This window comes from Bombyx mandarina, chromosome 13 (assembly GCF_030267445.1).
Source record: "Bombyx mandarina strain Sakado chromosome 13, ASM3026744v2".
Lineage (NCBI taxonomy): Eukaryota > Metazoa > Arthropoda > Insecta > Lepidoptera > Bombycidae > Bombyx > Bombyx mandarina.
The window spans coordinates 8,898,972-8,926,449 of record NC_143220.1 but is presented as its reverse complement, the minus strand read 5'-3'; the positions used below and the strand labels follow the sequence as shown (position 1 = coordinate 8,926,449).

Below are 27,478 nucleotides of genomic sequence, written 5' to 3'. Positions count from 1 at the left end.
AGCCAGGCTAGGTTTGTAGCTATATAGTTATATACACGTAGGTGACATGTGTTTGTATCGCACGCACGACTTGACACGGCGAGAGGCGAGAAGGAGGTCGCAACAATAATTATAACTAAATTATATTATCGTTATACATATTATTAAGTTACGTCTCTAAAAATAACAATAATTAGTATACTATCGTATTATTAAGTTATAGAAGAATACACAATTATTATTTCACTTTTAGTGCATATTAATTTGGAATAGTTTCTTTGAAGGTGATTTCTTTTTTTTAATATTTTTATAAATGTTTTATTAGTGACATTTTTTTCGTAATGATTTGGAAACTGTTTTAATTTTTTTTCACTACTGTTTTAACTTTCTCACTTTCTTGCTGGTACTAAACAAAAACATCGGAGAACCAACAAAAAAAATGCATCAAGTTTAATAACTGTCGTCCATTGATTTGTCAAAGTAACAAAAACAATATCGAAAAACAAAATAAAATTTATTTCAACAATTTCACTGCAGCTTTCTTGTCCTTAACTGTCTTCATACCCAAAGCTTCTGCTTCCTTGATGGTATCTGGCAGTACATCCTCAGCAGTATCGGGCATCATCATAACTATCATACCCGTGATCACTGACAAACTACCTATGATGACTGAAGGTAGACCCGGCCAAAACTGCCTCTGAGTATCACAGAATTTTCTAGATTAACCATTGTATAAAACGAATTACGATTATTAACAGTATTTCGTTACTTAAATATAAAATCGAATATGGTTATTCCAAAATCAATTTTCGTGTGTGAGGTTTACAAAGATATCGTTCATACCACCGTAACGCTCACAAAGAGAGACGAGTCATTTTCCAATAACCATATCCGATATCTGAACCTACAAAGGATTTACAAACCAATAACGGTGTTTGTGGTGCAAGAATCGATCCGATTCTACCCACTGACGAGCAGACCGCGTGCATTGTGTTCCTAGTATACGTAGGGAATAGCTCGGACGTATACAAGTATACAGTAGCGTAAGACTGAGCTGAGGCAAGCTTCCCCATGAAGAATAGCGATAGGGATAAAGTTGAGTAACCTAGAAATTAAGGTGTTATTATCAAAACGCTATTACTCGTTGCCGCTGTGGCCAGACGAATGGCCCGCCTGATGGTGAATGATTACTGCCGCTCATGCACAGCAGCAATGTCAGGAGTGTACTCCACCAAATGTTGTAACCAAGATGCTGCCTAAATGGTCGTGGTCCAAAAAACAAGACTGTACCAAATTTTCTGACGAAACACTTGACAAATGTTCACGAATGATTTCCACGGTGAAGGAAAAACGTCGTGTAAAAAAAGCCGAATCCACAAAAATGATAAATTGCGTAATTACTGGTGGTAGGACGTCTTGTGAGTCCGTACGGGTAGCTTACCTATTTCTGCCGTGAAGCAATAATACGTTTCGGTTTGAAGGTTAGGGCAACCTTTGTACTGTAAAAACTAAGACTTAGAACTCATGTCTTGGGATAGGTGGCGGCAACAAGGTTGTTGATGTTTATGGGCTCAAGTAACCACTTAACACATTGGTGGGCCGCGAACTTGTTAACCTATTTAAGCAATAAAAAAGTACTTTGGTGAATTATCATAGTGTCCAGCTTAACAAAAAAAAGAAACAAAATTATGACAAGTAAGCACATACGAGTATTAACCATAGATATGAAATTTGAGAATAAATTTCAAATTTATATATTGTTATTACTCTGGTTAATCAGCAACTGTCTTAAACATAATTTTATTGATCACATAATATCAGTCGTAATTATTTGTAAAAACACTTCTAATAGCACACATGAAAATTTGCATTATCTTACCTTTTGGTACAAGTGATTGTATAACACAGAACAGCCCCGTCAGGAAAAAGGAGAACATAAGCGATCCTTTTCTCTTGAATTTAATGAGAATAAATATTAACGTTATACTGGCCGGGAGATCCGCGAATGCAATCAGAGCGTAATTAACGTATTTATTTCCTTCTAGAGACACAGAGTTTATCAATAAAGCGTATTTGTTGAACGTAGATGTGATCCACATACAAAGACACGCCAGGAACCTAAGGAGCAACTTCCGAGACATTATGGTCATCTTGAGCAATTTAATGAAACTGGTGCAATCTGTGCTCTTTTCGCTTTCGATACTATCAAGAGTCTCTTCATCTAGATACAGGTTACTGATCTCAGCAGCTTTCCTAAGAATTCTCTTCGCTTCTTCCTTCTTACCTTTTATTAATAACCACCTAACGCTTTCGTCTAAGAAGAATGCGTATAGTATGAATATAAGGGCAGGTGAATAGATAACTCTCAAGAACAATCTCCAGTTTGGTAAAAGCCAAGCGACTAGAGATAATAATATGCCAGCTACAGACATGCTCCCGATCATGAGTGGACCGAAAAATACTCGATTCTGTTTCGCCACCATCTCCACACCTAAAAAGGGAATTAATTAGAAATTGGTGATACAGTAGAAAAGCTCCAATTACCTTCATTATGCATTAAAATTTTTCAAGAACTATTGTTCTCCCGGTTTTTTTTTTCAGATATAATTGAGATATGTTGATATCATTAAGAGGAATAATTAAAACCACAATTTTTGTAAATGTAGTAATGATTTGTTTGTTTTATCTATCCGATTTGGTGACAAAAGCCAATTTCTTCAGCAAAATAAGAAGTAAGAAAACATCTTTATTCTATATTGTCAATGGCTGACTTAGGGGTCAGAGACTAGGTATTGGCTACCTTGTTATTCTGATTCGAATCCAGAATGATTTCAGTACCATTTTTTTATTGCCCTTCTAGGCATACGAGCATACAGCCGACCTGATTGATGGTGAGTGCAAGCCTCATTTAAAGAAGGACATGTCAAAGCGCTCGGGCATTCTCGCTCACGACTCGGTCGTGCGCGGACGTGCTTTCCGATCCGTGGCCCGCTTGCGAGCTGCGTCTCTGAACTCACAGCTGTGCTCGACAGTGTAGTGACCGTGAATACATCGTGCTTACAATTCGGTAGTGCGGACGTTCCGATCCGTTGGTTGCTTGCGATCTGCGTATCGGAGTCCATTTTTGTGCGCTAAAGTGTTGTAACCGCGAACCCACCCTTTACCAACTGCCTTTTTCAAGGCAAAACCAATCGCTACGATCAGGCTTCCTGTGGCACTCACAGGCTAGCGATTTCCTAACCCTTCCCAAAACAACAGTATTTTTCAAGACTAGACCCCCGCTCGCGATTCTGCCTGCTGTAGCACTATACAGCCCGAGCGGGTTCCTTTCCTTTTCCCCGCCGATTGCCGTTTTCACGGCATAGGCATTCCCCCCCCCTGCTCCTTGCTGTCCTGCAGCACAGGGGGGTTACAAATCCTATCCGGGGCCTCGCCTTTCGGCGAGTTCAACAAAAGTCCCGGGGCCGCCCCCCCCGGGCAAGAAGACCGAAGAATGGAGCAAGAAGATGTTAGGGATATTGTCGGGTTCCTCCGGGATAGGTACCCGTCAATTAGGGCCGAGTACCTAGCTTATAGGGCCTCCCGTGGCAATCCCTCCCCCCCCGCGTCCGTCGCCGCGTATTTCAACCGTGCCTCGGAGGCACGCCGCGCGCCCCCCGCCTCCGCGTTAAGTTCGAGCGCTCGTTCCGACGATGCGACTCACGAAGCGCCTAGCGCTACCCCCACCCCCGCGCCCGCGTGGTTTACGTCATCGCGCGCTTCGTCCGTCGCGACTTCGATCGTTTCGAGTTCAGGCTCCGATACCGAATCGGAGATGGATTTCGAATCCGCGTCAAGCCCTCAGCCTGGAACTTCGGATGGGTTCCAAACCGTAACGCGCGGCAAAAAGCGTACTCGCGCCGTGGAGTCCCGGAGCTCCACGACGAAACAGACTAAATCCGCGACCGCCTCCCGCCCGCAGGTAGTCGTGACACCGGAGTCGGACTCCGCGCGCCGCGTAACCCCACCGCCGCGTCCCAAGCCCGCGCCCGCTCCCAAAGTAGCTGCCCCGCCCCCGCTGATACTTCAAGAGAAGACAGCGTGGAATCGCGTGTCCCAGGCCCTTCAGGCAAATAAAATTAACTACACCCATGCGCGTAACGTCGCGCATGGGATTCAGATCAAGGTCGCAACGCCGGGCGACCATAGGGCCCTCTCAGCATACCTCCGAAAGGAGAACATAGGTTTTCACACCTAGGCTCTTCAGGAGGACCGCGAGCTCCGCGTAGTAATACGCGGAGTCCCTAAGGAGCTCGAAATAGACTACATTAAGGAGGACCTGATCGCTCAGTCACTCCCTATAGTTAGTGTCCATCGGATGCACAGTGGGCGGGGCAAGCAGCCCTACAACATGATACTCGTCGCGTTGGAGCCAACCCCGGAGGCCAAAAAGAAAATCTCATGCCTCTCGAAAGTTTGCGGCTTATCCGGGGTCTCCATCGAAGCCCCCCATAAACGTGGCACTCCCGGGCAGTGCTACAGATGCCAGCTATATGGCCACTCGGCGCGTAATTGCCACGCGCGTCCCCGCTGCGTGAAGTGCCTCGGCGATCACGCTACGTTAGATTGCGTTAGAGATAGGGAAACCGCGACCGAACCCCCAAGTTGTGTCCTATGCCTTAAGCAAGGGCACCCCGCGAACTACCGTGGATGTCCTAGGGCTCCGCGCAAGCGTTCAACCCTCCCAGCTCCGCGAACTGTCGGCCCAAAGACTTCGGCACCCTCAGTGCCGAAACCTGCCTTCGTGCCGGCTGCAGTTCCCACGGTTTCAGCGTGGAAAAAGCCGCTGCCGTATACGAAGGCGGGAACGGAAACCGCACCCCCGCCCCCGCTCGCGACACGCCCCGCGCCCCAGCCCCTGCTCGCACCTCGCCCCGCGCCCGCGTTCCGTCCCCCGCAACCCTCTGCCGCCAACGACTTCGCGCTCATGCGCGACATTGTCACCGCGGTGAACTTCGACCGTCTGCGATCGTTCGCTGACGCTATCCGTAGGTCGGTAACCCCCGAACAGCGGCTCGCGGCCGCTTTCGATCACATGGACGTTTACGAGTCCGTGTCGCGTACGTTATAAAATCTTTACCGGTAATCAATGGCGCAAAAAGGTAGAGAAAAACCGTATTCCCTTACGTTAGCATTCTACAATGCTAACGGACTCGTGCGGCAACGCGATCAAATTTTCGAATTCCTCCGCGACAATCTTATAGATATCTTGTTAGTGCAGGAGACCTGTCTGAAGCCCTCGCGTCGCGACCCGAAAGTCGCGAACTACGTCATGGTTAGGAATGACAGACTCACCGCCTCCAAAGGCGGGACTGCCATTTACTATAGACGGGCCCTGCACGTTGTCCCTCTCGATACTCCCTCGCTCTTACATATCCAGGCGTCAGTGTGCCGTATCTCGCTGACGGGACACCAGCCGATCGTCATCGCATCCGTCTATCTCCCCCCGGACAAGCCCCTCCTGAGCAGTGACATCGAGTCACTGTTCGGTATGGGAGACTTCGTCATCCTGGCAGGCGATTTAAATTGCCACCACACTAGGTGGAACTGCCATCGTACAAACGTTAACGGTAGGCGTCTCGACGCGTTTATAGACGACCTCACCTTTGAAATAGTCGGTCCCCCAACTCCAACATGTTATCCGTATAACATCGCGCTCCGTCCGAGCACTATAGACCTGGCATTGCTTAGGAACGTAACTCTGCGCTTGCGTTCCATCGAAGCAATGTCAGAGCTCGACTCAGACCACCGACCTGTCGTTATGCAGCTCGGTCGCCCTCACAACCCAGTCACTGTTACGAGGACCATGGTGGATTGGAATAAGCTGAGCACGTGCCTAGCCGACGCCGCTCCGCCAATCCTCCCTTGCGGCCCGGATTCGAATCCATCCCCCGAGGACACCGTCGAATCCATAAACATCATTACCGATCACATCTCTTCCGCGATCATTAGATCTTCAAAAGAAGTCGATGTGGAGGACAGCTTCCACCGCATCAGACTGTCCCCCGATCTTAGGAATCTCTTAAGAGTTAGGAACGCGGCAATCCGAGCCTACGATCGTCTTCCTACGCATTCAAACCGGATTCAGATGCGTCGTCTACAACGTGAAGTCCACTCCCGCTTAAGCGACGCGCGTAACGATAATTGGCATAGTTATCTAGAACAACTCGCGCCCTCCCACCAAGCATACTGGCGACTAGCTAGGACTCTCAAATCCGAAACTACCGCTACTATGCCTCCCCTCATACGCCCTTCAGGCCAACCACCAGCATTCGATGACGATGACAAGGCTGAGCTGCTGGCCGATGCACTGCAAGAGCAGTGCACCACCAGCACTCAACACGCGGACCCCGAACACACCGAGTTAGTCGACAGAGGTCGAGCGCAGAGCTTCCCTGCCGCCCTCGGACGCGTTACCCCCCATTACCACTGACGAAGTTAGAGACGCGATCCACAACCTCCAACCTAGGAAGGCACCCGGCTCCGACGGCATCCACAACCGCGTGCTAAAACTCTTGCCAGTCCAACTGATAGCAATGTTGGCTACAATTTTAAATGCCGCTATGACGCACTGCATCTTTCCCGCGGTGTGGAAAGAAGCGGACGTTATCGGTATACATAAGCCGGGCAAACCGACAAACGAAACTTCTAGTTACCGTCCGATTAGTCTCCTCTCGACGATAGGAAAAATTTACGAACGGCTCCTTAGGAAACGCCTCTGGGATTTTGTTACCGCGAACAAAATTCTCATAGACGAACAGTTCGGATTCCGCTCTAAACACTCGTGCGTACAACAAGTGCACCGCCTCACGGAGCACATTCTGATAGGACTAAATACGCGTAAACAAATCCCGACCGGCGCCCTCTTCTTCGACATCGCGAAGGCGTTCGACAAAGTCTGGCACAACGGTTTAATTTATAAACTGTACAACATGGGAGTGCCAGACAGACTCGTGCTCATCATACGAGACTTCTGGTCGAACCGTTCGTTTCGATATCGAGTAGAGGGAACTCGTTCTCGTCCCCGTCAACTGACCGCCGGAGTCCCGCAAGGCTCCGCGCTCTCCCCGTTATTATTTAGTTTGTATATCAATGATATACCCCGGTCTCCGGAGACCCATCTAGCGCTCTTCGCCGATGACACGGCTATCTACTACTCGTGTAGGAAGATGTCGCTGCTTCATCGGCGACTCCAGATCGCAGTAGCCACCATGGGACAGTGGTTCCGGAAGTGGCGAATTGACATCAACCCCACGAAAAGCGCAGCGGTGCTCTTCAAAAGGGGTCGCCCTCCGAACATCACTTCGAGCATCCCACTCCGTAGTAGGCGCGCAAACACCTCCGCCGTTAGTCCCATCACTCTCTTTGGCCAGCCCATACCGTGGGTCTCGAAGGTCAAATATCTAGGCGTCACCCTCGACAGAGGGATGACATTCCGCCCCCATATAAAAACGGTACGCGACCGCGCCGCGTTTATACTAGGACGACTCTATCCAATGCTTTGTAGTCGAAGCAAACTGTCCCTCCGTAATAAGGTAACTCTCTACAAAACTTGTATACGCCCTGTCATGACGTATGCAAGCGTAGTGTTCGCTCACTCAGCCCGCACCCACTTGAAATCCCTTCAGGTTATTCAATCACGATTCTGCAGGATAGCCGTCGGAGCGCCATGGTTCCTTAGGAATGTGGATCTCCACGATGACCTGGAGCTCGACTCATTTAGTAAGTATCTACAGTCGGCATCGCTGCGCCATTTTGAGAAGGCGGCACGACATGAGAACCCTCTCATCGTAGCCGCTGGAAATTACATACCCGACCCAGTAGACCGAATGGTAAACCGTCGACGTCGCCCAAAGCACGTCATTACGGATCCTCCTGATCCATTAACGGTGCTTTTAGGCACCACAAGCACCGGTCACCGTCCTCGTCGAACCCGTCGCTTGCGACGAAGGGCTCGACGAGCGAACTAACCCATAGACAGCCCACTGAGTTTCTCGCCGGATCTTCTCAGTGGGTCGCGTTTCCGATCCGGTGGTAGATTCTGCGAAGCACTGCTCTTGCTAGGGTCAGTGTTAGCAACTCTCCGGTTGAGCCCCGCGAGCTCACCTACAAACGTTAGGGTGAAGCTGAAATAGCCTCTCAAGGCTATCAGCATAGGTAGGAAAAAAAAAGCGCTCGGGAAACACCGTGGAGAGGAGCTCATTACAAATATCAAAGCGAAATACGAAAAAACAAAGCCCTCTTGATATTTTCTCAACAGATCGTTGGATGAGGTGCATTTACCTTTAGTTTTATATGAACTTATGTAACCAATTAGCAAACAGTCCAATACTGAAAGCAACTAGCCCAGTTAATAGTTCACTAGTTTATTTTTGGTGTATTCAAAATAGTTACAGACTAAGATATTATCTTAATCTAGAATACCTACCTAACATATAATTGGGTGAATAAGAATCTCCGAGTAAAGCTTCTAATAGTTCTAAAGCGATGTAAGCCCAATAGTAGCTGATGATGCTTCTTGAAAAGCCCAAAATCCCTCCAACGATACCAGTGAATACCAGCAATTTCTTTCTTCCTACCCTAGAATTAGAGAGAAATTGCACTGATAATGTCTTTCGATTTGACTTTGTCTGTCAAAAAAAGTAAACATACACTTAGTGATGTGCTTTAATTATTAATAAAAATCAATTTGTAAATTGTGTAACTATTATTATGTAATCGGGATACTTAGAACTTAAGTCTCAAGGTGAGAGGCAAGGGGGGATGAGGATGATGGGAATGGGTTACGCCAACCAGTTCATCTGTGTTATGCAATAAAAAAATTAAGGACCATCGAATTTTATGATGTTTCTTTCACGTTAATTCATACAGTATATTGTCTATTCGCGCACAATATTTACGCAGTAAGGTTTAAACTAAAATAATTAAACTTACTTGTCAGATATCGGTCCCAATAACAACAGACCTAGCATATAGCCGAAACTGTGCACTGTTCCGACCAAAGTCCTCTTCCACTCTTGACATCCCAACTGGAACTGAAATGAAATGAATGGATAAAACTGTGCAGTGTCTTTCATTATAACAAATCTTCTTTGTTCTGTAGTAGGTATTCTCCAGTTTTAGTTTTATCGATTAAACACTGTTATTTTTTATCCAATTTTAGTAAGCAAAACTTTACAATCAAAAAAAAATCTTACGGAAACCCCGACTTTGTAGGTGGATCGCTAGCTTTTTGGATGGGTGTCACGGTCGTTCTAGACGGCTGCAGCTCCGATACCATGACCATTAACGCTGGTGTTCCACAAGGCTTGGTGCTTTCCTCCACGCTTTTTATCCTGTATATCAATGACATGCTGTCTATTGATGGCATGCATTGCTATGCGGATGACAGCACGGGGGATGCGCGATATATCGAACATCAGGTTCTCTCTTTGAGCGTGGTGCAAGAGAGACGATCAAAACTCGTGTCCGAAGTGGAGAACTCTCTGGGTGAATCTCCGAGTGGAGTGAATTGAACTTGGTTCAATTCAACCCGTTGAAGAACCAAGTTTGCGCGTTCACTGCGAACGAACGGACCCCTTTGTATGGCACCGCAATTCCAAGCAGTATCCCACATACCTTCCAAGAATATTGGGATACTTAGGGTCGACATTTCGAGCGATGTCCAATTTCGGAGTCACTTGGAGGGCAAAGCCAATTTAGCGTCCAAAATGCTGGAAGTCCTCAACAGAGCGAAGCGGTACTTCACGCCTGGACAAAGACTTTTGCTTTATAAAGCACATGTTCGGCCTCGCGTGGACTACTGCTCCCACCTATGGGCCGGGCCTCCCAAATACCAGCTACTTCCATTTGACTCCATACAGAAGAGGGCCGTTCGGATTGTCGATTATCTCATTCTCACGGATTGTTTGGAACCTCTGGGTCCGCGAAGGGACTTCACTTCTCTCTGTATTTTGTACCGTATGTTCCATGGGGAGTGCTCTAAAGAATTTTTTGAGATGATTCCATCATCTCGTTTTTACCATCGCACCTTCCGCCATCGGAGTAGAACTCATCCGCACTACCGTGCGTTTCCAGAGATATTTTTTGCCACGTACCATCCAGCTTTGGAATGAGCTCCCCTTCACGGTGTTTCCCGTGCGCTATGACTTGTCGTTCTTCAAACGAGGCTTGTGGAGAGTACTTAACGGTAAGCAGCGGCTTGGCTCTGCCCCTGGTATTGCTGAAGTCCATGGGCGAAGGTAACCATTCACCATCAGGTGAGCCGTATGCTCGTCTGCTCTACAACGGCAATTAAAAAAAACAATGTACAAAATAATCATGTTAATCCGATTCATCAGAGAGAAAGCGTACCTTATGTGTAAGCCTCCAAAACCATAAAAGTTAAAATTGCATACAAATTTCTCTGACTTAGAATGAAACGAAGTTACTTATTCAGACTAACTTTATACTGAGACCGAAATCCAGAGATATAAAAAAATCATCTTACTTCAGCAACGAAGCTCTCCGGTTCATCATACGCCCATTCCTTGCAGGCTTCAACATTTGAGACGTTAAAATTATCCACAGAGCAGTCTCCGTTCTCGTCTATGAGTGAATATTTGTAGCATTTTCCTGCCTTTAAACTTAGGTTTAGTGCTGAGCCCTCTAAGCTATGATTCCTTTCACACTCATACTTGCACCTGGAAAAACGAACTTTGATATTCGTAGCGTGAAAATTGTAAGAATTCAATTCATATTCAAACACCCAACGATTTCCTACGCCTGAGTGAAATTTTCAAAAATGTATTCATTATTTTATCAAAAAATCCAATTTAAAGAGAACTTTAGTAAATGCAGTAATCTCAATCGGTTTACTAATTAATTTAACCAAAAATAACAATACACTGGCTGGAGCGTAAAATATTATGTACCTATAATCCACCGACACTGCGGCAAAGACATAGTTCATGCAGTAAAACGCATTTGACATGGTCGCGATGATCAAAAACGGCATGAATCTTCTGTAATACGGACCCAAGGGTCTGAACCTCGATAAGATCTTCTCCAACACCACGTCATCGTTAGGTTCTTCCAATACATCCTTACTTTTAATAGACATCACAATAACTTTAACAGTACCACCTTTATACAAGGCCTATTCAATGATAAATAATTAAAAACCACTCAAGTTTAACTAATCGGTAATTTGCTGATGTTAAAAAAATTATGAATATACATCATATTCAATTTCATTACATGTTAAAATTCTTTTAATTACGTTAATTTATTGTCGAAATAGTCAACAATAAGAGTCTCGCGCTGAATTTTAAAATATAAATGAAAAGAAAATTTCCTCATCTCTTTTTAAATACAGTAAACAGACAGCTCAGACAATAATATTCTAAATTATCTAAAACAAAACCTATTTCCATTTAAATAGAAAACAATTTCCAAATAGCTACGGTATTATTTTAGAGACATAATATAAAGTTTGTATTAAAATTCACAAGAATTTCACTCTAATTGTGAGTAATTTTAAGTGTGAAATTACTTAGTAAACGTTCCTGAGTAAATACTAATTACAAGTCAATTATTCACTTTTAAATGCAATTCAGCTGACACTCGTTGCTACAACATCTTGTGTCGTTTCGAACAAGGTCAATTTAATATTGAAAAGTTTGCGAAAATAAAAAATAGCTTATCAGTAATTATGTAGTTTTGCTGATCCAATTTGGTTTTTACAACTGCAAGTTGTCGTTAGGCGAACGATGATAACTCCGAAACTATGGTTTTAACTAAGTTTAAAGTTTTTAAGCAGTTGACGAACGAATCATTGAAGATAATGTTATATTTATAATGTAATTATTGTACATAAATGAATATTTAAAATACAAATATAAATTAAACTCAGAAATATAAGGCGAGGAAAAGAATCAGACCATATTTGAGAAAAATATCTAAGCCCTTGTCATCTGTTAAACTAAGGATAAACAGATGTCATTAAATAAGAATCCTCTTTTTAAGGCGTTCCTGTCGTGTAAGAGATTTGTTCCGTGATAGACCACTCACAAGGTACAACCACCCTCTCTATTTCTGCCGCAAATCGGTAATGCGTTTCGGTTTGAAGGATTGGTAACCGTATTACAATACAATTGAGTCTTTATCCCCATGTACCAAAGAGGATGGCAGCCTTTACTGCCTGTCTGATCTTTCAATCGAATATGCCTATTTTTTTCTGAATATGGAGGAGTGAAAGACTCTTGGGCTTAAGCGATATTTTGCTTAATACGCGACATTTATCTTTGTAATCCGTTTTATTTTATACTAGCGGCCCGCACCGCTCGGGTCTTTAACAAAAATTTCAACGATATTTGACGTTGTTTTTATTTATTTATTTTATTTATTTTTTATTGCTTAGATGGGTGGACGAGCTCACAGCCCACCTGATGTTAAGTGGTTACTGGAGCCCATAGACATCTACAACGTAAATGCGCCACCCACCTTGAAATACAAGTTTTAAGGTCTCAAGTATAGTTACAACGGCTACCCCACCCTTCAAACCGAAACGCATTACTGCTTCACGGCAGAAATAGGCAAGGCGGTGGTACCTACCCGTGCGGACTCACATGAGGTCCTACCGCCAGTTCAATGAACGCCAGAAATGAACACATATTGCAGCATAACTATAATAGTTAGACATATGCTGTCGCGACACTTTTTGTAAATAATAATGTGTTCTACAAAGTCGTAGTACATTATTTTATTCTATCAACAATACTTTTCGCAGGGCATGCGATGTAAAGAATATTTTAGGTAATTTTTTTACACCTTTGGTTACATTATTGGATTTTTAGTAAGGATCCGTAATTTTTTCAAAAAAGATTACAGCCTATGTCACCCGGGAATCATGTAGCTTCCAAATAATGAAAGAATTTTTCAAATCGGTTTAGTAGTTTCGGAGACTATTCAATACAAACAAAGAAACAAATCTTTCCTCTTTATAATATTAGTATAGAAGTATAGATTAGTATTAACAATTCGATGTTTTTAAGTGAACTTTAATAAAGTTTTTATATTCGAATAGCTGAAGAAGTTTTTTGTTATGATATTTTTTCCAAATTCTTAAATTTATATGGCTCTCCTGTAAAGTTGCTAAAATGTCGCTTAAACCAAATAGTCTTTCACCTCTCGATATGATTTGAGGTTTAAGTGGAATATCTGAATGATCACAGTCGACAGTCTTCGAAATATATTTAGACGGTTCGTGGTATCAACGCCGCCTATCAACAAAGTAATTGAAAAAGTTTTTGAAGAATTTAAAGACCAGATGTTTCAATTTCCTCTATTCCTCCCCATGGGCTGACATGCTCATGAAATCGATCCAATTTCAATTAATTGACCGATAATATCAGCCGGAAAAATGTGTTTTTGGCTGGTTGGATCTTTCATGTAAGGAAAAACAACAAATTACCTTGAAAAACTTGTACTAAGTACAGCCCCAGAGCAAACAAATCTCTACCCTCGATGCTCATTCACGCTTGAACCGGACATGAAATAGCATTGCTCATCCGCCCCTGCCCATTTAAGTTAATTCAATGAAGATTCTTTACAACAAAATTATAAAGGATCTCCCTTATACTGATTCTATCCTGGGAATGCTTGTGGTACCGGTCGGATGGGCTTACGGGTCTGGTATCTCGTGCTCTGCTACAACGTAATACATAGAAAGCCTCCTCAGGTCACCGTCCTCGCCGAACCCGTCACTTGCTTGGCGAGTAAATTAACCCACAGACACAGCCCACTGAGTTTCTCGTCGGATCTTCTTAGTGGATCGCGTTTCCGATCCGGTGGTAGATTCTGCGAAGCACTGCTCTTGCTAGGGTCAGTGTTAGCAACACCTCCGGTTTGAATCCCGAGAGCTCACCTACACGCTAAGGTAACGCTGATATACCATCTCAAGGCTATCAGCATAGGTAGGAAAAAACAAACTAAATAGAATTAATTGTATGGACTTATTTTTTCGTTTTGTTTCATTTCGTTTCATCGGGTTTGAAATTACAACCATTCTAAAGAAGTTTTACTTCAAAAAAGAAGGCCTCCTGGTATCTCGAACTGTATGGCTAAACGACCATGCTCTCAAGAAACAACGTGTTACATAAGTACGACTCCCATACAGCTATCTGATCTAGCGAAACACCATCGGCCAGTGTCACCGTAATCATAAAAACAGGTATGTGTCCCTGCATACAGACTTTATAAACGTATCCTATGGTAATAGTCAGGCCGACTATTAATATTTAAGATCTTCAACGCCCAAAAGACATATAAACGAGATCACGTGCTACAAAAATAAAATTCTATTGACACATGAATATTTAAAAAATTTAGCACAAAAGTAATAGATTGTATTTTATTTGTACAAATTATCAATTTGTAATTAATTTAGTAGGTGACAAAAATGCTGATGCTGCCTAAACAGAATATAATTAACACGAATGTGACTTAAAGTATCTAATTAATATTGATATTTATTTTTCTAAATAGTATCTGGCACTCTGAAACAAAGTGTTTCTTTGAGCTTGGAGCTACAACGAACCTTCCGGACAGCAGCAGCAGGTAGCAAAGGGTAGGTAAAGGGTAGGTAAAGTAGTAACCACACTACAATGATTGAAGTTGTCTTGGCCTAAAGACGTCCGACGTAATAAGAAGTCGTCCGAAGTCGTCGTGGCCTAACGGATAAGACGTCCGGTGTATTCGTGTTCGCACGGGATTCGCACCGGTGTTCGAATCCCGCAGGCGGGTACCAATTTTTCTAATGAAATACGTACTCAACAAATGTTCACGATTGATTTCCACGGTGAAGGAATAACATCGTGTAATAAAAATGAAACCCGCAAAATTATAATTTGCGTAATTACTGGTGATAGGACCCCTTGTGAGTCCGCACGGGTAGGTACCACCACCCTGCCTATTACTGCCGTGAAGCAGTAATGCGTTTCGGTTTGAAGGGTGGGGCAGCCGTTGTAACTATACTGATACCTTAGAACTTATATCTAAAGGTGGGTGTCGCATTTACGTTGTAGATGTCTACGGGTTCCAGTAACCACTTAACACGAGGTGTGCTGTGAGCTCGTCCAACCATCTAAGCAATAAAATACATATATTTAGGTATTTATATATTTAGGTATTTAGGTAGGTAAAATACATATATGTGGAGTATTTTATAGAATTAAATTTTATTTAAATCTGACAACCCCAATTTGTGGATGGGCTGTCAAAGTCAGGAGGTAGTCAGAAAAAAAAGATTAGTGTGTGTGGTGGTGGTAAGATGTAAAAGTGATATGTTGTTGTTTCTTTGTGTAAAAAATAAAAAATAAATAAGGTGAGATCCATTTCTCGTTATTTCGCCATCCTACATCTTTTGGGGGCTCGTCCGGGATTGTCTAAAATATTGATTTGAAGTGGATCGAAGACTGAAGACGAAAAACGTTGAATCATTCAAAGTTGATAACTTAAGGTGAAGAATTGTTTTACCGACACACTGGAGAAAAATGTTGCCACATTACAAAAAAAATACGGAAATTATAGTTTTTGATGATGTGTTGATGTGATAATTTTCGTCCATTTTCTGATGTTGAAGATATAATAAAACTTTAATAAGTCCAGGAAGACCATCGTTTTGCGCTAAGATTAGAAGTAGATCCCTAAAGAAGTCTAAGATTAATACAAGCATCACGATGCCGCCGAAAAAAGACTTACAAGACGCTGAAGGTGAGGAACAGGAAGTAGACGTGCATATTTCATTCAAAGACTTGGAGAAGTCGATGAACATATTTACTGGAGATGACACCTACCCGATTGAGACATTTCTTGACGAATTCGAAGACGTGGCACAGATCATGAATTGGACTAAAGTCGAAAAATTGATTTACGCAAAAAGACTCTTAGACGGTACTGCCAAGCTTTTCTTACGATCTATGGGAAAGATAAAAGACTACGCAACCTTGAAGAATGCTCTTAAAGAAGAGTTCGGTCCCAAAATTAACAGCGCAGTTGTACATAAGAAACTTGCTTCGCGTAAAATGAAGGATGACGAGACATATCAACAGTACTTCTTGTCGATGAAAGAATTAGCCCTACATGGTAAAGTTGAGGACGCTGCGCTAATAGAATACGTCATAGATGGCATTCGTGACATTGAAGCCAATAAAGCAATTCTGTACGGTGCAGCGGACATAAAAGAATTTCGAAAGAAGTTGGACATCTATAGTGAATTTAGAAAGAAGATGTCTGCTAGATCTTCTCATTCTGGCCAGTCGTCTGCAAGTCACATAACCCATAAGAAGACTCATGTGAAAAGGTGTTTCAACTGTGGCGACTTGGACCATCAAGCACCTGCCTGTCCAAAAGGAATTAAATGTTTTAAATGTAACGAGTTTGGCCACAAATCTACAGACTGTACAAGTAATAAAACTAAGAAGACTCTGAACATTCTAAATAAAAATGAAGAAGAGAAAGTTCCCTACAAGAAGATAAAGATTAATGAAACAGAAATGATAGCGCTAATAGACACAGGAAGCGATGTTAATTTGATTAGGATGACTGAAGCTGAAAGGATTACGAAAGACGCATTGAATAATCAAAATAACTCTAAGATATGCTTGACAGGTATAGCTGAAAAGGAGGTATACACAAAAGGAGTCTTTAATGCAAGATTACAAATAGATGATTGTTACGGTGATATAAAATTATATATTGTCCAAGATAATGACATACCTGTAAATGTGATTTTGGGAAACCCTATATTGAGAGAATTTGAAGTTAATTTTACTGCGAATGGGATTTTTGTAGAAAAAATTGTATATCTGACGCTATTAACTGAAGAGAAAAATATCTACAATGAAAATGATACAATTAAATCAGAAAATTCAGAGAAAATTAGAAAAAATAATAGAAGAATATAAACCTAACAAAGTAAAGAGAGAAAGTAACGTTGAAATGAAGATTATACTTACCGACGACGAACCAATACATCAAAATCCGCGACGACTTTCACCCCTGGAAATGAAGACGGTTAATGAACAGATAAAAGAATGGATAGAACAAGAGATAATACAACCAAGCAAATCTGACTACGCAAGCCCTGTGGTACTAGCTAATAAGAAAGATGGAACTTACCGACTATGCGTAGACTACCGAAGACTGAATAAGAAGATAATAAAAGACCGGTTCCCATTACCACTGATCGAAGACCAAATAGACAAACTAAAGGAAGCGAAAGTGTACTCGACGCTCGATTTGAAAAATGGATTCATGCACGTTAACGTCCATAAAGATAGCAGGAAGTATACGTCGTTTGTTACGCCCCAAGGCCAATACGAATTTCTTAAAATGCCTTTCGGTCTGTGCACAGCGCCATCTGTATTTCAAAGATTCATCAATAACATCTTTCAATATCTTATCTCAAATGGCACTGTCCTGGCATATCTCGATGATCTTATTGTTCCAGCAAAGACAGAAGAAGAGGGACTGATAAAGTTAGAAAAGGTATTTAAAAGAGCTGCATAATTTGGTTTACAATTTAATTACAAGAAATGCCATTTCATGAAAAAAGAAATAGAGTATCTGGGCTATGTCATCAAAGATAATGAGGTTCGGCCATCAAAAGAAAAGATTACCGCGGTGTCTAAATTTAAAATACCACACAATGTAAAATTACTACAATCATTTCTCGGACTCACTGGATATTTTAGAAAGTTTGTAAGAAACTACTCTTTGATCGCAAAACCATTAACGAATCTTTTGAAGAACGATGCCGAGTTCAATTTTGACGATGAATGTGAAAAGGCTTTTATTGAACTAAAGAAGATACTATGTGGATCGCCAGTTCTCCAAATTTTCAACCCCGATTACGAAACAGAAATTCATACAGACGCAAGCATGGATGGATACGGAGCTGTCCTATTACAGAAATGCCCTAAAGACAACCTAATGCACCCTGTTTATTATATGAGTAAGAAAACGACACTAGCTGAGAGGAAATACCACAGCTATTATTTAGAAATTTTAGCTATAGTTGCTGCTATTAAGAAGTTCCGAGTTTACGTTTTGGGAATACATTTTAAAATAGTAACCGATTGTTCTGCCCTAACAATTACTTTGCAAAAAAAGGATCTGCCACCGAGAGTCGCCCGTTGCGCTCTGCTCCTCGAAGAATACGATTATGAAATTGAACACAGGCCAGGATCCAGAATGAAGCACGCTGACGCTTTGAGTAGACATCCAGTTTGTTTGATTCTCACTGAAACGATGGCTCGTTTGAGGAAAGCACAGAATGAAGATGAACGAATAAGACTAATAAAAACAATTTTAGAGAAAGAAAATTATCAAGATTACATAATACAGCAAGACATACTTTACAAAGAGAAGGAAGGAAATAGATTGATTGTTATACCTAAGAAAATGCAGTACGAGATCATTCGTAAAAACCATGAGAGAGGACACTTTGGTATTACAAAAACAGAAGAATTAATCAACAGAGAATATTATATTGAGAATTTACAAGATAAGATAAGAAAAGTTATAGATAATTGCGTTGAATGCATTCTCATATCGCACAAGAGAGGTAAAAGGGATGGACTATTACACCCGATATACAAAGGTAATGTTCCATTATCAACATACCACATTGATCATCTCGGACCTTTGACATTTACTCATAAAAATTACAAGTATATCCTCACCGTTGTTAACGCTTATACCAAATTTACCTGGATTTACCCTGTTAAAACTCTTACCGCTCTAGAGACGGTAGAAAAGTTAAGACTGCAACAGCAAACTTTCGGGTCACCAGAAAGGATTATTACTGATCGAAATGCCGCATTTACTGCAAATGAATTTCAAGAGTACTGCCGTAATGAAAATATTACACACTATACGATTACTACAGGACAACCCAGAGGAAATGGCCAGGTCGAAAGGATTCATCAGATTATCATTGCCGTGTTGAGCAAGCTCAGCGCTGATGATCCGACCAAATGGTATCGCCGTGTGTCTATAGTACAACGCTGTCTGAATGGTACCTACCAAAGAAGCATAGGAATGACGCCATTTGAATTACTCTTTGGAATTAAAATAAAATATAAAGACGATGATGATCTTAAAAAGTTAATAGAGGAAGAACAAATACAAATGTTTAAAGAAAAAAGACAAGAGCTGAGAGAAAAAGCTAAAGAATCGCTACTGAAGATACAAGAAGAAAACATAAAAAATTATAACAGAAAGAGAAAAGAAGCGACGTCTTACAAAGTTGGCGATTTAGTTGCAATCAAGAAAACGCAGTTCTCTCAAGGCAGTAAATTATTTCCTAAGTATCTAGGACCTTACGAAGTCTTAAAAAACAAAGGAAATGACCGATATGTTGTGAAGAAAGTTGGAAATACAGAAGGTCCAATCAACACGACTTCTTCTGCTGATTTCATGAAACCATGGGTCACGTCGGAAGAAAATTATTCATCTGGGTCAGATGATTAACCAGGACGGCCGTGTGGAGTATTTTATAGAATTTAATTTTATTTAAATCTGACAACCCCAATTTGTGGATGGGCTGTCAAAGTCAGGAGGTAGTCAGAAAAAAAGATTAGTGTGTGTGGTGGTGGTAAGATGTAAAAGTGATATGTTGTTGTTTCTTTGTGTAAAAAATAAAAAATAAATAAGGTGAGATCCATTTCTCGTTATTCCGCCATCCTACATATATTTAGGTATTATGAAATAATACAACTGAGTGACGGTTGGGCTCATAAGAAATTCGTTAAAAAAATCAAACATTGTGTATGAAGGTATTGGTTTATTTTTTCATCGCACCTTGTAATAGAATTCAAATTATATTATATTTATAGCTGAACACTTTATATCGGATATATACAAATATGAATACCATATAGTTCAAAGTATGTCAAACAAACAATTATTTTGTATGAACCCACTAACGAACATTCATACACGATGTTACAAATAGGCTTAACAAAGTGGTTCTTTCTTCTTTCAACAAAGCTTGCGGAGAGTACTTAGCTGTAGGCAGCGTCTTGGCTGTGCCCCTGGCATTGCTGATGTCCATGGGCGACAGGAACCACTCGCTCTCGAGTGGACCATATGCTGCTCGGTCTATATGTGGCAATAAAAAAAGCAAAAAAACTTAAAATGCCCTAAGAAAAATCAACGCAACATTATGATATTGGCCGCTTCCGACACTTCACTCTGATAATTTATGGGGAATAGTCAAATTCAGAATTGAAGATATCACGAATAATATTTTGATATTAAAGTATATAGTATTATTTAATTCACTAATCTCTTCAATATTCATAGCCTGGTACACGTGTCCGGGCCAAATTTGGTACCGATTGCTTCGGCTTCACGGACGGTGTCTGGTAGAACATCCTCCGAAGTATCCGGCATGAAGATCACGATCGTACCAGTCACTAGAGACAGCCCACCAACGATAACTGAAGGGAGACCTGGCCAGTGATGTATCTAGAGCGAAAAAATGTACGAAACATCGAATATATTGTAATAATTAAATATTATTTAAAGTTACTTTTTATTGCTACCGATAAACAAACAACTTTTCTGGCGGTGGATTACATTCCCGTAATCCCTTTGTATCCCAGTGCTGCACCATACGGTATGATAATCTCCGTCGTATTATAACAATGCGGTAGGCAGCGGCTTAGCTCTGCCTCTGACATTGCTGAAGTCCATGGGCGACGGTAACCACTCACCATCGGGTGGGCCGTATGCTCCTCTGCCGACAAGGGCAACAAAAAAAAACTACCCTCCAAATCTGATCACTATTTTGCTGCAAAAATAGGCAGCTTTTTGATGCGTCACCATAGAAACTTAGATTGCATTATACCGAAAAAAAGGCATCAGTAAGCTTGGAGCACGTCTAATAGTGTAACTCAAATAAGAAAAATTACCAATAGAGGCGTTTGAGGTGCAAGAATCGATGCTATCCTTCCTAAAGACGAACATAATGCGTGCATTGTGTTCCTTGTGTACGTGGGGAAGAGCTCCGACGTATAAAGATACACTGTAGCGTATGATATCGTTGCCATAAACTTCCCGATCAGAAATAATGCTAATGAAAGCCAGGCGTTACCTGGAAATGGGAATTCAGTTGTGAATAAGTAGATCCCGTCTACTGCGGTCGCCAAACAGTAATGAAATTAATTCCAGCTTAAAGGATAGGACAGCCGTACTACACAATCCCTAGTCCTATTATCATTAAATGCCTCTAGGCGATGGCGGTACGCTAATATAAAACTAAAAAGATTGCTGTTGTCCTTTATCCCATGAATCCCTTAGTCACTTTTTATGAAATCTATAGGAAGAATTAAGGTGTTTTTAAAGTAAGTTGACGACGAAAATTGTTCTAATTTCCGTCTAACTTATTATTTCGGGAATGCAAACTTTAAAAGTAACACTATGTACTTACATCATTTTTTTATTATGAGAACGTGAAAAAAAACAAAATATTTAAAAAAAAAAATATAGAGCTGAAACCGAGAGAGGAAATGCCGAGTAGTTTTGAGGGTATGGCACCAGACATGTGTACAAGAAGTTTTATGTTTGCCGTGATGACAGACAAAGTAAATAAGAGTAAATTATTTTAATTAAGTCTATGACTCGTGAAAATCGAATAAAACACAACTAGGTAAATAATGTTAACTCTTACCTTTTGGTACAAAAGACTGTCCAACACAAAATATCCCCGTCAGAATAAATGAAAATATTAAAGGCATCTTCCTCTTGTATTTCTTCAAAACAAAACCCAACACGAAACTGGCCGGCAACTCGGAGAACGTGGTCAGACCAAAATTAACGTACTTATTCCCTTCTAATTCAACTGAATTTATCAACAACGTGTATTTATTGAATATGCCCGTTATCCACATACAAACACACGCCAGGAATCTTAGCATCAATTTATTAGAGCGAAAAGTAATTTTCAACAGTGTCACCATATCAGTTTTAGTTAGTTTAGTTTTAGTAGTAGGAAGATGTGATGCTCCTACCCAAGCCCATCGTCGCAGCGGTTATTCCAGAAAAAACTATCAACTTTTTTCTGCCTAACCTGGAAACTAGATTAGTATTAGTAAATTTTTTTTTTTTTTATTGCTTAGGTGGTTGGTCGAGCTCACAGCCCACCTGGTGTTAAGTGGTTACTGGAGCCCATAGACATCCACAGTGTAAATGCGCCACCCACCTTGAGATATAAGTTCTAAGCCTCACCCTTCAAACCGAAACGCATTACTGCTTCACGGCAGAAATAGGCAGGGCGGTGGTACCCACCCACGCGGACTCACAAGAGATCCTACCACCAGTGATTACGCAAATTATAATTTTGCGGGTTTCATTTTTATTACACGATGTTTTTCCTTCACCGTGGAAGTCAATCGTGAACATTTGTTGAGTACGTATTTAATTAGAAAAATTGGTACCCGCCTGAGATTCGAACATCGGTGCATCGCTCAACACGAATGCACCTGAGGTATTATCCGTTAGGCCACGACGACTTCAAATATCATCATCAAACATAATAAAATCGCTGGTACCACTTATGATGCATGTGAAGTTGTCCCGGAAATTCCAAATAGCTATACAAAGTAGCAAGTTGATCAGGTAATAAATAGCCAGTGAGCTTGTAAAACAATTAAATGAAAGGGAAGTGATTTTTAAAATACAAAACAGGCACATAGGTTAAGGTACAATATAGGCCGCTAAAAAAACTTATTCGATCCTAATTATTTTATGGGATTGTTACAACACGTCAGATATTCCATTCAATTTTCCATTTTGAACAGAAACGTTATTAGTTATGATTGTATAATGATTATATATGAAACTGAACTTTAATATTTTTAATGAATTAATATTTGACCATAATTTTAGTCGATGTCAATTATATCCCTGCTTAGCTCTGAACGGGACTATAAGTTTTACTAACTTAATGGATAGTTACATTGAGTTCCCGATATTTCAGAGACGTGATCACAGGTAGATTGAGGAATGCGACAGGAGCAGAAATCTATCTACCCTATTTCTAGTCTGTATACTGATTCTACCACTAGAACTAACTAGATGACTCGCCCCGAAAACATACATACATTTAGGCTATTGACAGTTTTTTCGGGACATTTCGAGAAAACACTTTTTTTTACTAAAACTGGATCCCGATCACTTGATAATTCCTGTAACGTATTATCAGTATAATAACTTGGCACACTGCTTGCTTTTACTGATACATTTTATTATTTCATCTTCAAACCGAGAAAATCGGCCCTAAGCACGTCATTTTGGATCCTCCCGATTAAATGACGGTGCTTTTAGGTACCTCAAGCACCATTCTCGTCGAACTCGTCGCCGGCGACAAAAGGCACGGCTAGTAAATTAACCCATAGATACAGCCCACTGAGTTTCTCGCCGGATCTTCTCAGTGGGTCGCGTTTCCGATCCGGTGGTAGATTCTGCGAAGCACGGCTCTTGCTAAGGTTTGTGTTAGCAACGTCGTCAGGTTTGAGCCCCGTGAGCTCACCTACTAGTTAAGATTACGCTGAAATAGCCTCTCAAGGCTATAAAGCTTAGGTAGGGAAAAAAAAGATAACATACAGTTAATAATTATTAAGCTAGCACCAGTTAAAGCTCTAGACTGTAAAATCAACACAATTCTCATTCACGCCGCATGACACGTCGCCGTTGGACAGCTGATGTCATCGGCTGATGGCTTCTTCCCTTTGTCAGGCCGGAACAAAGCTAGACTAGCGTCCAATCACAGAACGGCCAAACAGCAGTTCGTTAGATGCATGTATAAATAAATAAATAAATCGGTTGTCTGTAAAGTCGGTTTACTGACGATAGTTGAACGTGACAACGTCATAAGAAAATACTGATAGAATGGTTTCATTTTTCAATTATCGCAATTGTCGTGGCTATAAACAACTGACACCACATTCACTTTTCACTGAACTTCATGCTTGACGAAAACATGTAAATGTATTATTGTATAGCAGCTGTCCACGCGGATCCATCGCTCACTCAAGTAGGAGAGAGACAGATGTCGAACGCTGCCGAACGCGGAGGTCGATTGTGCCTCTTTGTCGCTCGTTGCGCGCTCTCGCTTGCACTTCAAGCCTTAAATGGAACGCCTCAGAGCGAGGTAACGCCGCATGAGTCATGCTTTTTCGTGCGTGCAGCCGGTTCCATCGAATTATAAGACGTTCTCAGTTCAAAAATAAGTAGCATTATTAATTCATACTTATCGGCCAATGGTCCCACGATGAGTAGACCGATCATATACCCGAAGCTGTGCACTGTTCCAACCAAAGTCCGCTTCCAATCTTCGCAGGCTGTTCCTAACTGCAACATTTACTATTTATATCAAAACAACACCCTCATCATTTTCTCGTGGGTTTATATTTGGTTCTTATTACTACCAAATAGTATGAAAACATTTTTTCTGGCATAGCAAACCTACGGCCCACTTTGTATCAATTGTTTGTTAGACTCGATTAATAACATGAAAATTGCCATCGCCAGCCTTTAGATTGGGGCTCCGTGTTGCAATGTATCGCGAACAGCTGTAGTTATTCTATCCTTTGAACAGAGCCATGTGATTACCTCGCTGCAGAAATACGCAAGGGAGCAGTATCAAAGTTCACGCATCATCAAATACCATACCATTTACTTTAGATTTATGACGTGATAAGCGAATTTGGTTAGCACTCACATAAAGCAAACATGAGCTTCCACCCCAACCTCCTATGCTAATGCTATGATGCTAAAAATAAGACATGTTATAGACATTTTTTACTGGTGGTAGGATTCTTGTGAGTCCGCACGGGTAGGTACCACCCCGCCTATTTCTATCGTGAAGCAGTTATGCGTTTCGGTTTGAAGGGTGGGGTAGCCGTTGTAACTATACTGACACCTTAGAACTTATATCTCAAGGTGGGTGGCGCATTTACGTTGTAGAAGTCTATGGGCTCCAGTAACCACTTAACACCAGGTGGGCTGTGAGCTCATCCACCTATCTAGGCAATAAAAAGAAAAAAGAAAAAAAAACATCTTACCTCTTCAACAAAACTGCCTTTTTCCTCGTAAACCCATTCTTTGCAGCTAGTCCCTCGAGAAAGATCTATATTTTCTACTGAACAGTATTCAGCTTCATTTAATAGTGCATATTTTGTGCATTTTCCATTGTCGAAGGTAAAATTGAAGACTTCACTATTCTTATTATCACATTCCGGGTATTTGCACCTGTCAAGAAGGCAAGATTAGCCAAATTTTGTTTGTAGTTTTCCGATTAGCTGGTAGTATAAAACACGCAGACAGCACCGCGGATATATTCGAATGGAGCTGCTGTAGTGGATACTACCACATGAATATGGGTGGACGAGCTCACAGCCCACCTGGTGTTAAGTGGTTACTGGAGCCCATAGACATCTACAACGTACATGCGCCACCCACCTTGAAATATAAGTTCTAAGATCTCAGTGTAGTTACAACGGCTGCCCCACCCTTCAAACCGAAACGCATTACTGTTTCACGACAGAAATAGGCGGGGCGGTGGTACCTACCCGCGCGGACTCACAAACCACTCGTAAAGATGTTAAAATAATGTTTAATATTTTTTTAATAATTAATGAAAAATGTTTCATAATTACCTATAACGAACATCAGCGGCTGCGAAAACATAGTTGACATTGTAAAATGAATTCGTCACACCGGAAAATAACAACAAACTCAAAAACTTCACGTAAAACATTCTCCTCAAACTAAATTTCGATAAAACGTGTTCTAAATCGATATTTTCTTTCACAACCATTGTTAGCACTGCACTACGAGTATACGTACAAACTCCTCAATAATTTAGTAAATAATGCTGAAAATCTTTTGGCAAAACAACTAAAAGCAAGACGTAAAATCGGTTATGCCAAATGCTGCTTTAGATTCGCAGTTTTGTGAAAATATAACTATGTCAGTATTAGCAAATGTCTATACTAGCACTACTCAACTACAGCTATTCAACGCGACGTCTAGATACTCGAATATTTACAAGACAATTTTACGAAAGTCTGAAACAATCGAACTGTATTTTCTAAAAAAAAATTCATTCTCATAGCTCAGTAATAGCTCAGTCAATTATTATAAATTTTTTTGTTGTCCTTGTAGGCAGACGAGTACACGGCCCATCTGATGGTGAGTGGTTACCGTCGCCCGTGGACTTCAGCAATGCCAGGGACAGAGCCAATTCGCTACCTACTGCAACCGTAACTATCAAAAATTGGCAGTGAAAATGCAGTTTATGTAAAAACATACATTGGAATAAGAGCTTCGCCTTTAACAATGAGAAGATAAAGGTATTTTTGTTTAAAAAATTTAATGAATAGTTCGCGAACGCTTCTCAAACTGTCGTGTCGAGGTTAACACCGCTTATTGATCAGTCATTTGAATAAACAGACAATTTGTAATACAATGTACGTATAATAATATGTTAATATGATAAGCAAAATGTGAAAAATATTTACAGTTTCATTCGACTATTTGTTATAGATGTGAAATTAAATATTCAAATTTTCATTATAGAATCCTAATTTTGTTTTTAACTTTAAATAATCGTTATCATTTATGTGTCGTAAACATTTGTTGTTCTACAATATGACTCACTAGTACCGCTTATGATCATGTGTGATATATACCATATAGACTAATATTTTTACTGGTGGTAGGACCTCTTGTGAGTCCGCACGGGTAGGTACCATCATCACCTTGCCTATTTCTGCCGTGAAGCAGTAATGCGTTTCGATTTGAAGGGTGGGGCAGCCGTTGTAATTATACTAAGACCTTAGAACTTATAACTCAGGGTGGTTGGCGCATTTACGTTGTAGATGTCTCTGGGCAGTAACCACTTAACACCAGGTGGGCTGTGAGCTCGTCCACCCGTCTAAGCAATAAAAAAAGAGAACATCTATTTATCCCAACAACAATGCGTAACAATATGGGACATGACGACTTAAAATAGCATAGAGAGCCTATTAGAGGATGTTTAAACTAGGCAATAAATAATAAGACTTTTTTTTTTGATCAGGTGGGAAAGGTTACCGCGCAATACTCCATATAACGATTTCAGCACCCGGGGCTGACGGTACTGATGGTAGGACAATCCAAATTTTCGAATGGAATATCGGGCCATTACACGTCCTTCTGTAGACTCGGAAGCTCCAAATCAATCTAGGATTATCCAGTCTTTTTCGTTCTATCTGTAATTGAAAAATCAAAATAAAATCGTTTTCTTTAACGTTACGTTTATGTTACGTTCTCGTTGATATCCAAAAGAAACTCTAACATTCGTTCCAAGCCGATTCCTTAGACAAATCATCGAAACAAACTCAACGGATATGTATTGCAGTGAAACTTC

General features: G+C 41.1%; 2 protein-coding genes across 3 annotated transcripts; both read right to left on the bottom strand.

Annotated features, from left to right (window-relative positions):
- Nucleotides 1-474: 474 nt before the first annotated feature.
- LOC114240050 (organic cation transporter protein-like) lies at nt 475-26,482 on the bottom strand. Of its 2 annotated transcripts, XM_089732190.1 has the most exons (9): nt 25,725-26,482; nt 25,131-25,317; nt 24,317-24,417; nt 10,508-10,700; nt 8,953-9,053; nt 8,447-8,598; nt 1,859-2,470; nt 903-1,084; nt 475-676 (listed from the first exon to the last, which is right to left on the bottom strand). In XM_089732190.1, exons 1-9 carry the CDS (start codon nt 25,883-25,885, stop codon nt 494-496), a joined length of 1,872 nt encoding a protein of 623 aa, XP_089588316.1. In that variant the 5' UTR covers nt 25,886-26,482; the 3' UTR covers nt 475-493. The 2 variants fall into 2 exon arrangements, with proteins under 2 accessions (XP_089588316.1, XP_028026302.2); XM_028170501.2 differs by lacking the exons at nt 24,317-24,417; nt 25,131-25,317; nt 25,725-26,482 and adding an exon at nt 10,932-11,456.
- Nucleotides 19,833-22,135, bottom strand: LOC149501629 (organic cation transporter protein-like). The gene is made up of 3 exons (XM_089732191.1): nt 21,737-22,135; nt 20,979-21,160; nt 19,833-20,532 (listed from the first exon to the last, which is right to left on the bottom strand). The coding sequence occupies exons 1-3, from the start codon at nt 22,023-22,025 to the stop codon at nt 20,362-20,364; spliced, it is 642 nt and encodes a 213-aa protein (XP_089588317.1). The 5' UTR covers nt 22,026-22,135; the 3' UTR covers nt 19,833-20,361.
- Nucleotides 26,483-27,478: the final 996 nt, after the last annotated feature.